This window comes from Otolemur garnettii, unplaced genomic scaffold (assembly GCF_000181295.1).
Source record: "Otolemur garnettii isolate 467f Iridium unplaced genomic scaffold, OtoGar3 scaffold00007, whole genome shotgun sequence".
NCBI lineage: Eukaryota > Metazoa > Chordata > Mammalia > Primates > Galagidae > Otolemur > Otolemur garnettii.
In genome coordinates, this window is record NW_003852402.1 from 33,668,444 (window position 1) to 33,681,530 (window position 13,087).

General features: G+C 33.1%; 1 protein-coding gene and 1 non-coding gene across 2 annotated transcripts in view; both read right to left on the bottom strand.

The window, feature by feature from the left end:
• The window catches only part of LRRIQ1 (leucine rich repeats and IQ motif containing 1), a 177,551-nt gene that overhangs the window by 144,278 nt on the left and 20,186 nt on the right, over positions 1–13,087 (bottom strand). Inside the window, exons 8-9 of the mRNA XM_003783489.2 lie at positions 11,989–12,141; positions 10,440–10,590 (exon numbers count right to left, since the gene is read on the bottom strand). Of these exons, the coding sequence (XP_003783537.2) occupies positions 10,440–10,590; positions 11,989–12,141 (304 nt within the window). The remainder of the gene's footprint in view (positions 1–10,439; positions 10,591–11,988; positions 12,142–13,087) is intronic.
• LOC111723092 lies at positions 10,951–11,057 on the bottom strand. The gene has a single exon (XR_002771711.1). It is a non-coding gene; the product is annotated as a U6 spliceosomal RNA (small nuclear RNA).

Below are 13,087 nucleotides of genomic sequence, written 5' to 3' on the forward strand. Positions count from 1 at the left end.
AGAAAAGAAAAGAAAAGAAAAGAAAAGAAAAGAAAAGAAGGAAGGAAGGAAGGAAGGAAGGAAGGAAGGAAAGAAAGAAAGAAAGAGAGAGAGAATATCAAAGAATTATAGGATATGTGATATCTGTATATAAAATGCATTATATCCTATATATTATATTATTATATATAACAATTATATCAATTAATGTATTAAATTCGCTAAGAGGCACAATGAACTCAAATAGAGTAAAGGAGACCACAAACAATAACTTCACAGTAAAGTGATAAAAACTATGGACAAAGAAAAATATCTCAGAAAGTGGAAAAGAAATTGCTGAGGATCAACCCTAGTCAGGAAAGCCATAATACAATGGAAAATATTTACAATGCAGCTATTGCTAGCAAGAATACCGTAGTCTATACATCAAATATTAACACACTTGTGTGTTTGTGGGTGGGTATATCTGTGTACACATTACAAACACACTTAACAAGAGAAAATCTGAAAAAAGTCATCCCCAGCAGATCTGCAAATCTACATTAAAAACGTATGCATATTCTCTGTCTCTCTTTGTTTTTTCTTACTCTTTAGCCGGGCCCAATAATAGCTCACTGCAGCCTTAAACTCCTGGGCTCAAGCAATCCTGCAGCCTCAGCCTCCTGAAGAGCTAGAGCTACACGGCTAATTTTTATTTTTATTTTTTTTAGGGATGTGGTCTCATTATGTTGCCTAGCTTGTCTCAAACTCCCAGCCTCAAGCAATCCTCCCACTTCTGCTTCCCAAAGCTCTGGCATTACTTGTGTAAGCCACTGTGCCCAGCCAACTAATTCATGTTATTTGGGTAGAAGTAACAATGTAGATAAAAAGTGAAACAGAGTGGCACCTATGGCTCAGTGGGTAGGGCGCCAGCCCCACATACTGAGGGTGGCGGTTCGAACCTGGCCCTGACCAAACTGTAACAACAACAACAACAACAAAAGTATCCGGCATTGTATTCCCAGCTACTTGGGAGGCTGAGGCAAGGGAATCACCTAAGCCCAGGAGTTGGAGGAGATTGCTGTGAGCTGTGACACTACAGCACTCTACCAAGGGTGATAAAGTGAGACCATCTCTAAAAAAAAAAAAAAAAAAAAAAAGTGAAATAAAAAGAATAAAGAGGAATGGAAAGCTTATACTATATTACTACATAAAGAGTAATGGGAAGTTTATACTATATTACTACATGGTAACACTACAGTAAGTATAATAATGTAAGTATAGTATTACTACATTACTATTGATGTAACATCTATGGAAAGTTAAAATAATAATAAAATAATATGTAACTGTTATACAATAGGAAAAAATGAAATAAAACCTCAATCAGTTTAAAAGAGGGCAAGAGAGAAAAATCAGAACAGCAAGAACAAATAGAATGAAATAGTAAAATAGTAAATTTATACTCAAATATATTGATTGCACTAAATTATTGATTATAAAAAATTAATTACTAGGGACTAAAGGGTATAAATCAAAGGTAGACTTTGTAAGGCAGCCTAGGTAGTACAATAAACATAAAATTTTCTTGTTTTATAAAAAAACGCAAACTAAAAACAGCTTGTAGAAGAATTGCACATAAAAGGATAGAAAAAGATCTATTTTGCGAATCCACGGTCCTCAAGGTACAGTCCACCTGATTTTAGAGTTTCCATAAGGTGGTAACTATTTTCATAATGATACTAAGATGTCATTTGCTTTTTTCACTCTCATTTGCTCAAGAAAGTAGAGTGGAGTTTTCCAGAGGCTACATGACTTCTGATATTATAGCAAATTGAATGCAGAGTCAAATTGGAGAACCCAGCTGTCCTGTGTTAAGTCAAACATTAAAGAGATTTAAAAATACATGTAACAATGTCCCTCTCTTTTCACTATTTTTGCTTAAAAATAGTTAATATTTCAATATAGTTAATATTAATATAGTCAAATGGACAAATGCAAATACTTTATTGTTTGAAGTTTTAAATTCATGAACAAATAAAAACTTAAAATTTTTGGTTTTTTTACTGATAGTATCAATGTTGGTAGCTATAACTCACATAAACAAGATCTATTTGAGAGCGTGTACAATGGTCTTGCATCCAAATAAAAGATAATTCGGTTGTATCAGCCATAGAAGAGTAAGGCAAAAGCTTTACTGTAGAACAAAATGGTAATACTGGTCAATTCAACAAACACATATCCATTATAAATTTGCATGCAACAAATAGCATGGCCCCAAAATATTTCTGAGCAAAAGAAAAAGATCAAATGTAAGAGTAAAGACAATGAACTAAAATCGTCATGACAATCCGTTATTTAACTTTTTATCCATGACTATGCTAACATTATCCGTATTACACTTAATCAATAGGCAACATAATAAAAAATTAGTGGGTTCTCGGGCAGACAGTCCTAAGATTTGATAAGGCAGGCTTACAACAAAACTTGCTGTGTGAATGTAAGCTACCTGCATAACTTTCTGAGCCTCAGTTCCTTTATTTGTAGAGTTAGGGCAATTTCAGATTATTGAAAGGATTAAAAAGAATGTCTTAAAACAGCTTATATAGCACTTTCACAATATAGGTACTAGTAATAACAGCTGTTATTGTTTCATATCAATTATCCTCAATAAAACAAGTGATTTAAAAACTGTTAACTCTAGGGTGAGTGAAGAAGGCATAAAAGAAAGCAGACTTTTCAGCTAAACATTGAAGGAGGAAGAGGATACTGATAGACATTCACAAGAGTCTACACACAACTGATTAAACATACATACATTTGGGTAAACATGCATCTCATCTCTAGATGGGGAGAGTTAGTTACCACCCTTTGTATTTTAATATTGCAAATTCTTTACTATCAACGATGAGAACTAAGCAAAATAGACTTATAACAAGTCTTATCTTAAGATACATTAATTTCTTAACACGTTTGAGAAAATTATTCTTTTTCAGTCACAATATCTATCATTTGTTTCTACGTCCCCATTCAAAAGGAACAGCCACAAAAATATTTAAGAGTCTCTTTCAAAGGACTTAAATATTGAAATGTTAAGAATACCTTAAATGATCTTGACTTCTCTGATACATATATTCCTTTTAAAGCTTCCTATGTCCCAGAAAATGAAACTTTAGCCAAATGTGTTTACTCCTCCAAGAGCTCCTGTCCATTGCAAAACTAGTATTTGCCTGTATTGGCTACAAGTATCTGTTTCAAATAATTCTTCCCACCTAAAAAATGAGCCAACGGTCAATAAAACATTCCTGCCCACAGGAGAAAATCCTGTTGGAAGGGTAAAACTAAAGATGGACGTTTTCACTAAATAAATGTTTTCTAGAAGTCTACCTCCTTTAACTGCTTATTAACTGGCACTTCTGATGGTTCCTCTTCTACATTTGAGGTTTTTAATTTTAGCACACATGTCCATGAGTATTATATATGCAGCATAGAAACAAGAACAAGGAAACAGGATTCAGAAAACTTGGATTCTGGCCACACCTTTGCCAAGAGTTAGATGAAAACTATGTGAGTCTGTTTTTTCATCTGTAAACTAAGCAGCCTAGACTGGGAGATCTGTAAAATCTCTTTCAGCCTTACACTAGCCATTGTGTTGCATTGCAAAACTAAAAAAGTAAGCTAGCACCATCTAGTGGCTAGCAAAAATTTCACTAAATATGTCGTGTAAAACATTTTCTCAAGCGCAATGTCTAGTTTTATGTTGTATTTTTTTGTTTGTTTGTCTTGTTTTTGAGACAGAGTCTCACTATGTCACCTTTGATGGAGTGCTGTGACGTCACAGCTCACAGCACCCTCTGACTCTTGGGCTTAAGCGATTCTCTCTAATAACCCACAGACAATATTGAGAAACAAGTACTATTCCAGGCACATTTCCTTTATGAGCCAAACGTACAAGTAATAATTAAGCCTATGTAAAAATGTTGAATTATTTCAATAAGTTTCATATTTATATTATAACATAGTGTCATTTTTTCCAGCAAGCAATATTATCTGAAAAATAAAGTAGTATAAAAAATTCTTTGGATCTCTTCTACTTCCAATGGCGTTCTTTAGGAATGTGTGACCTGAAATTTATAAATCAACAAATTGCTGAAATTAAATAAATGTTTCATATAGATTAAGGTGTTCTCTAAAGTAGCAGAAATAGAAGCTTCCTGAATATGTAAACAAAAATAATTATTGGTTCTTATACGTTCACATCATATTTATTTTAATTTTCATCCAATATTCAATACAGGAAATACATGTAACATTTTATTCCAAATAACTGGGATATTCACTCAGTGAAAGGTAGGACACTCATTTCCAGCAATATTGCAGTGTGGCATTTCAGTGATTTCAGTGCCTAGAGAAGTGTTTAAACCTACTAAGTGTTCACTAAATTTGCTCAAAAATAAATTAATGAAAATAGCTCAAAATAATTACATTTTTTCAGAATAAAGAGTTGTAATAGAGATAAAACAGCAATAATCCTAATTAGAAAATATATATTTATTAAAGGCAGAAGAATATAAGCCACCGGGTAGACTTCTGAGTTTCAAACCCTGTACAGGTCAATTACGAGCTTTATGATTTTAGGCCATTTATCTAACCTCTCGGTGCCTTTCTTACTTGGAGAAGTGAAAAAAATGAATAACACTTAACTCATCACACTGATGTTTAATGTAAACAGTTATACATGTATATGCAAAGCAGTTAAGTGCGTGGTGGTAAGAAAGCTATTATTTTATAAAATTATATTCTTTATATCAATAATATTTATAAAACAATTTTTCCAGCATGGATATAAAATTAATTTAGTTTCAAATAATAAGAAAGTCAATATATCCCTCATAAAAAATTAGAGGAATAAAGAAAGCTAGATTATTAAATCACCCATTTTTTATTACCTTTGGCTATTTTTAAAGATAAACTAACTAAAAAAATACTGACCAAAAGTCTTAAAGATTTCCTACAAACCAATTTGTAAACTTTAACAATTAATGTGGCAACACCTATTCAAGAATTGCTTCTTCACAAAAAAAAAAAAAAAAATGCTTCTCCACACTACGGAAGTTTTACAAATTTGTCTGAATATACTTATGGAAATTTTTAAATGAAAGAAACCACAAAAGATAATAATGATATCATGACAGACTTTTATTTTAACTGCTATACACTCAAATTAAATTGAGTGATAAAAGAAAACTAAAAAATTGTACAGCATATTTTAAATTAATAAAAAGTATAGTAAAATCTCTAATCTGTTTAAAATAAGACCATCTTTAACATCAACCTAAAGCAAACTTACTGAGTCTAAATTAAAGTGATTATTTTGCACAGTCAAAATATATAAGAATAATTCAGAATCATGTTAAAATATTCTGTGATCAAACACTTGGGGTCCAAAAAATGGACCCCATTATAGAAAATAATACAAAAATGTAAACACTATCCTTTAAATTATTACATACATTTTATGGAAGTATATATATCTCAATAATATAGTTTATTATTTTCTTCACGTGGCCAGAAAATAAAATGCATTTCAATATATAATATATCTCCATGCCTCTATTTTAAGCTATATTTTTAATTTATAGTATGGTTATCACTAATAATAGTAGTAAGAAAAACCTATGTCTGTCCATAGGCATAGTACACAGTATGCTTAAATATTAAAGGTAATAAGAAAAATGTGTTACTTTGTAACTTTCAATTTATATAAGTCATTAATTTATATTAATAACAAAATAATTGTTTAATTTTTAAATATTAAAATTAAAATTAACTGCTAAATTATTTAAATTAAATTTAAAATTATTTATTTAAATTAAAAATGGTTATTTTTCTAAAAACAAAAAGTGTCTTATTTAAAATTGGTTAGAAATATTTCACATTATGCTTTTGTTTTTACAAATACATACTTTACTTAGAATGGAAAACATTTGGCATTAACTACTTTCAAATGAAGTGCTTTAAAGAGGTCTACATAGATGCTCTTCCCATCCACTTAAATGCAAAGAATATTGACCAAATAAAAATGTGCATTTAATGTTTTCTAACAAAAAGAGTAGTTAGAGCTAACATTACATATTAACTACTGCAGGGACTATAGCTTAGTTTTACATTTTAACTTAAAACTACAAATGTAAAATATTGCCATATTGCTTCCAATTTTATTTCATCTCTGTAAGAAATATTATAGCATGAAATAGTAACTTATTAACTTACAAATACAAATCTATCTTTGTGTCCCTTCATAAGAGTTCTTAGCATCAATATATCATTGAAAGACAAAATCTATGCTTTTTCCTTAGCTCAACCAGAATCTCCAAGCAGTTCCTGAAGATGAAAAACAGACTCCAACTGGTCTTCAGAAAATCTATGTTTTCATGTATACTCTTCTCACACTCAATAAATACAGTGATTTCATTGTACCCAACAGACAGCAAAGAAGTGTTCTACCTTGTTTACTGTGCACTGCACAGAGATACCTCAGGTTCATCAATTACGATTATGGCAGTTTTTACATAAATCTTGGTGATATCCTATCCCAGGAAATCCACTACCTACAAAAAAATCCCACACAGCACTCCTGGCAATGAAGATGAAGTAAATGGGAATTTAAGCATTCCTTTTTTACAAACAGCCTTTTTTATTTTTTGTAAGTTTGCTGCACTAAATGCCAATATAGTAACATACATTATCGATGCCCTGGCCTTCATTCCAACAACAACAAGCATATTTCTGTATGTACTTTAAAGTAAAAATATTTGCACCAAACATATCAGTATTTTCATATGGGAGAAGTAATGGGTGGTCCCAAAGTAGGAAGCAAAGGAACATAGGCAAATACACATAGTAAAGAATATTATATTTTTAAAAGCATACTTTGAAATGTTTGCAAGATAAAGCTTGCTTCATGTAAACAGATCAACTTTTTCCATATTGACAAAAAAGGGGGGGTATGGGGGTCATTGTCTAGATCCAACTTTCTACCTACCTCCTCCAGAAAAAGAGCAATAAACATAAAAATACACACAACTTATACTTCCAGTATAAATGGGAGATAAAGAAATGATAACCTGCCTTTTTTGTACGTGGGGTAATAGGTAACCAAATCCAACATAACTCAGTCTGATTCCACACTTGTCCAGAGCAAATCCTATCAAAACTGAGCAAGAAAAAAGAAGAGGTGCCCAAGTGGTGGAAGAAACCAAGGATCATTTCCAGAGAAGACATTGTTATGAGCAGGATGACAGGAGTAAAGCCAAATACATAAACTGATTAATAAATCCATGTGGTCAAGACATACATGCAAGTGAAGTTTTTAATTTGTGATCAAAACTAAAACTCTAATCTATGTTGTATGTAAGTAAATACCTAAAAAAAAGTGATTTAAAAGGATAAAAATAAAAAAATATGACCTAGTAGACAAATAAAACCAAAAATAAGCCATATGCAGACAAGGAAGAATTTAGTTTCAAGGGCTTCAAAGAGCTAAATGAAGAAACTTATAGTATTCAAAGTTAAAATTTACAATAAAAGGAAGATATTTATCTATAAGAAGCCTGTCAACAATATTCACAAAACAGAAAGCAAAGGATATCAAAAAGAAATAGGCTACTAGTAATAGACAAATTTAAAATAGCTCAACTTCCTCAGTCCAAAGTAGATCAAGGAGACAGGATACCTAAAACAAAAGATCACTAAGGTAGACTTATAAATGAAAAGATCTCTACATGTCAATTAAAAACTTCCTTTCATAAAGTGCTCATGAAACATGTATGAAAATTGACCACATATTATATTAACAAGAAAGCCACAATAAATTCCAAAAAGCATAAATGGCATAAAAATTATTCTCTGCCTATAACGCAACAAAACTACCAAAGAAAGCAAGTCATTGAAAAAAAAAATGACTTTTCCATATGAGAATTTAAAATGTTAGATAAAAGATAAGACAACTTAAAATTGCAACGGCTGAAAATACCTACACATCAGATGTTATGGACTAATCATTGCTCAAAGGAGAACTTACAGATTGAAGTATTAGTATTTATGACAGTAACAGTGAACAAAAGACAAAAACTGAATATATAACTCAATATTAGAAAATAGCAGCATGATAATCACAGACAGTGAGATCTTTCTTTTAGAATTACCACACTGTAAACCATGTAGAAGCGAGGCTAAAGCTAAATTTCAGTGGGTGGAAGGGGGGAATCGGGTGGTAAGAAGAGGAAGCAGGAAGACAACATTCTTTCTCCAAACTTGACAGCATATGGTAAGAGAGATGAGGCGATGATAGAACCCCATGTAAGGTAAAAGGAAAATGTGTGTGTGTTTTAGAAACGTGAGAGGAAGGGGCCAGTGACGGGAAGAATCTGACGGAAGGCAGGAGAGAATGACAGAGTAAGGTTCCAGTGGGGGCAGACAGATATACTTATAAAAACAGGATTGGTTGTTCTCGCTCGCAGTTCCACCAATAAGGTATACGTGTTTCTCTCCACAACTATGCTGCTAGCATCTATTGTTTGGGACTTTTTGATAAAAGCCATTTTCACTGGAGTTAGGTGTAATCTTTTTGTGGTTTTGATTTGTATTTCTCTGATAATTAGTAATGCCGAAATTTTTTATGTGTTCATTAAATATTATTCCATCTTCTTTTGAAAAGCTTCTGTTAATGTCTTTTGCCCACTTTTTTATAAGGTTGTTTGATTTTTTCTTACTGATTCGCTTGAGTTATTTGTATATTCTTGTAATTAGCCCTTACATACAACATGCAAATATTCTCTTCTATTCTATAGGTTGTCTATTAGCGTTGTTGATTGTCTCCTTGGCTGTGCAGAAGATTTTTAATTTAATTAAGTACCATTTATTCATTTTTGTTGTTGCTGTGATTGCCCTTGGGGTCATTTTCATAAATTCTTTGCAGATATCTAGAAGAGTTTTCCCAACATTTTCTTTTAGAATTCTTATTGTTTCATGTCTTAGGTTTAAGTCTGTAATCCATCTTTAATTAATTTTAGTGAATGGGGAGAGACGTGGATCCTGTTTTAGTCTTCTACATCTGGCTAACCAATTTTCTTACTACCATTTACATTAAAATGTTTATTGCAGCACAACTTGCAGTCACAAAGTTGTGGAATCAATCTGAGTGGATAAATAAAATGTGGTATATGTATAACCATAGAGTACTACTTAGCTATAAGAAATGAATCAATACCTTTTGCAACAATATGGATGGAATGAGAGATTATGCTCCTACATTAAGCATTAGGAGAATGAAAAACACCATCATGTACTCACCATTAAACTGGAACTATCAGCACTCCTAGGCACAGATGAAAGTAAAACTCAACAGAAATCAAGCAGGTAGGAAGAGAGAGGAAGGGATGGTGAAATCCTACTTAACAGGTCCAATATACAGTATCTGGGGGATAGGTACCCTTATAACTTTGACTCAAGCAATAGGAAAGCAATCTATGTAACCAAAACATTTGTAACTCTGCAATACTCTAAACTTAAAAAAGGAAAATATGGCTCTGCCCCTATACTCAGCGGCTAGGGCACCTGCCACATACACCAGACCTGGTGGGTTTGAACCTAGCCTGGGCCTGCCAAACAACAATGACAACTACAACCAAAAATTAGCTGGGCATTGTGGTGGACGCCTGTAGTCCCACCTACTTGCGAAGCTAAAGCAAGAGAATCACTTAAGCCCAAGAGTTGGAGGTTGCTGTGAGCTGTGACGCCATAGCACTCTACTGAGGGCAACAAAACAAGACTGTCTGAAAAATAAAATATAATAAAATAAAGTAAGAAAATATATTGATTGGCCTTAAATTAGAAAATATATTTTCATTGCTAGAATTATATGGAGTGTAAGACACGCTGAAGGAAGTACATACAATTACATAGATATGCAGAAGTAGTGATGGAAGGATTAAAAAATTTAGGGAGAATCAGCATGATGAATTCTTTCATGGAGCATTAGAGGCCTTGCCCAAAGAAGGAATAATTAGTACCAGTGATATTTGAAGTCCAAGGAGAGTAGTGATGAAAGGATTCACCAGGAAATAGTTATGACAACTGATGAGAAGTGTGACAAGCATAGGATCCATAAAAACATCATGGCATCAAACCAGTCGTATCCCCAGTGACACTCATATCACTACTAGTTATAGGAAATGGAACAGAAAAATGAACCTACTAACTTAAGAGCCTACTACCCACTTGCAAGTGGTGGGAACATATTCTTTTTTTGTACATTAAAAGTGATTTTATTTTCTTAATCTAATGTAAAAGATTAAATAACTATAATATAAATAAAATATGCAAGTCAGTGATGGGGTCTAGCCTTAAAAGAGAGTAAAGGAAGCAAAATACAACTATGAAAAATAATTGTTTAGATATTAAAATGTTACTGTTCTCACCAAGTCGAGTGATTTTATTATGTGAAAGTTCAATATTTTGAATATTAATGCAGCCATCCAAACCATGAAGAGAAGTCAGTTGATTTTTATTAAGAAGAACAACACGGAGATTTTCCAAATTTTCACAGTTGATGGTCTCAATATGGTTTTCCTAGAGCAAAAAACAAACGCAATTAATTTTATTTCATGGCTTATTAATGAAATATTCAAAGCTTGCAAAAAGAGGAAGAATGAGGTAGGATCTCCAAATGAATATCTAAATCTGTCATTTTCTAAGATAAAATGCAAACTGTTATATCTTTTAGATAAATATTAAGTACATTAATAAAGATTAATTTTTCATATATTTATTAATATCCTTTTAAAATATTGGAAACACAGAGGACAGTATAATAAATTATTTTAAATAATCTAAATACTCATTCCTATTTCTCCTATCTTGAATAAGAATGACTACTGTAGCTCACTAAACCCACCTTGTATGGTGGGGGAAAGGTTGATACCTTTTTTTTAAAATATGGAACACTTCACAAATTTGCACGTCACCCTTGTGCAGGGGCCACGCTAATCTTCTCTGTATCGTTCCAATTTTAGTATATGTGCTGCCGAAGTGAGCACGAGGTTAGATAACTTTTAATGTTACTTTACAGCTATCTGAGTTGAGATGACTCCACCTCAATGGATGGATCTTAAAAGCTTCATCGCCGTCTGGATCTGTTTTAGATGGTAAGATTCTGTCCTTCTAGCCTGAGGGTGATGCTGTAAGTTGGTGAGACTTTGGTGGTTTGGGGAACGTGAGTGCCTTTTGAGGAACGTGAGTGCCTTTTGGGGAACGTGAGTGCCTTTTGAGTGTGGGAAGGATGTGAATCATTAGGAACCAGAGGGTCGACTATGATAGACTGTGACTTTGGGGGCCCCCATTAAACCTCACAACCTAATACTCACATATCTGCACAGTCTTCTTCCCATATGAATTCAAGGCTTAGCCAATAAAATATTTTCCAGCAGATGCAAGTAAATGCTTGCTAAAGCACTTGCATATTAGAACTTGTCTTTTAAGAACACTCACTTTTCAGATCCAGCACACCTGGAAAAGGGCCCAAGAAAGCCACAGAAGATTCTAACCTTCTGCACATCCCGGCCAAGGCAGTAGAATTATAAAAGAAGTATTTGATTGCAATTAACATACGATACAAAATCAACACAAAATATTACAGAAGAAATACCCAGCCAAGTTTGGTCTCAATTCATGGACCAAAGGCACCTGAGCAAATAAGATGGGTTTTGTTTTAAGCTACTAAGTAATATATTCACTTATTATGCAGCAAAAATTATCAAAAACAAAAACCACATATTCTGCCAAAAGAGATAGGTAATTTCCGGGTAATGCCACCCACTCAACTTCCCTTTCTAGTTCTCAAAAGTTGAGGCCCTTGATCACTGAGTAAAGTTATTTTAGTAACAATTTCTTCAAAATTATTATTTCTGAAACATGAAGATGAATCTATATTTTATTATAAGCTAAATAACCGTATAACAGAGGACTTACCTGTGCATCAATGTACTTAAGTTTTTTGCAGTTACTCAGGCTGTGTAAAGACTTTAATCCACAGCGTTGTAGAGAGAGAAACTGAAGACTCGTACACTCTGCCAATGTACAAAGACTACACCCGGGCAAATCTTGCAACGTAACTGTTGTAACCTAGAGAATCAATAAAATGAAGGTGAAAACAAACTATATTAGCCTTACAAACATGTTCAGAAGATTTGTCCAAGAAAAGCAATACTGTATGTAAAAACCCACAATTATTATTTTTATTTTTCTACTTATTGTTTTAGGTTCATTGAGCGTACAAAGAATTAGGTTACGTTATTTGATTTTGCTAGCTGAAGTCCTTCTTATAATTGTGTCCCGCTCCTGATATGTGTGCCACACACGTTAACCCTCATCCCCCTTGCTCCTCTCCATCTCTGTCCCCTTGTTCCCCTGCCCCCTACCTTGAATTGATTTGAGTTTTTCACTTATGAAAATCTACATTTATTAACAATTCAGTTTGAGTTAAGCTCGCTGGTCTCTTTTGTTCCCCACATAAAAGACAAAATACTGCAATCATCCATGACCAATTCCAGGTCACAAGTACATAAAAGCAATTCAATAATCATGTATTATCTTAGTCCCTGATTTTTCACAAAATTCAATCTCTTTGCTTTTCATGCACTTGGCATTTTTCTCAGGATTACACTACATAAATGTTACTGATCTGTGTTTAACAGTATTCTAGGCATCCCAGGATAATATCAGGCAATACAAAAGTCAAGGGATAGATTTTGTGTCCATCTGGTTATGCTTCTACCAGAATAGTTCAGCTATCTCCCCCCAAAAAGAAGAAAGTCTGATTAAGAGATATTATACTAATAGAACCTAAATAGGACCTTGCAATTGAAGCATGTAATATAAATAATGTCCTATTACAGGTCTTCTGTATTATAAATATCTGAGAGGGAATGGGTGGAGGGAGGGGGTTTGGAGGGATCACTTCTGAGGTTTATCTTATAGGGGTACAGGTGAATCTTTCTAAGAGTAGAATGTGAACGTTTTAAAGCAATAACTGAGAAAATGACATGAAGGCTGTGTTGAGCAGTTTGAT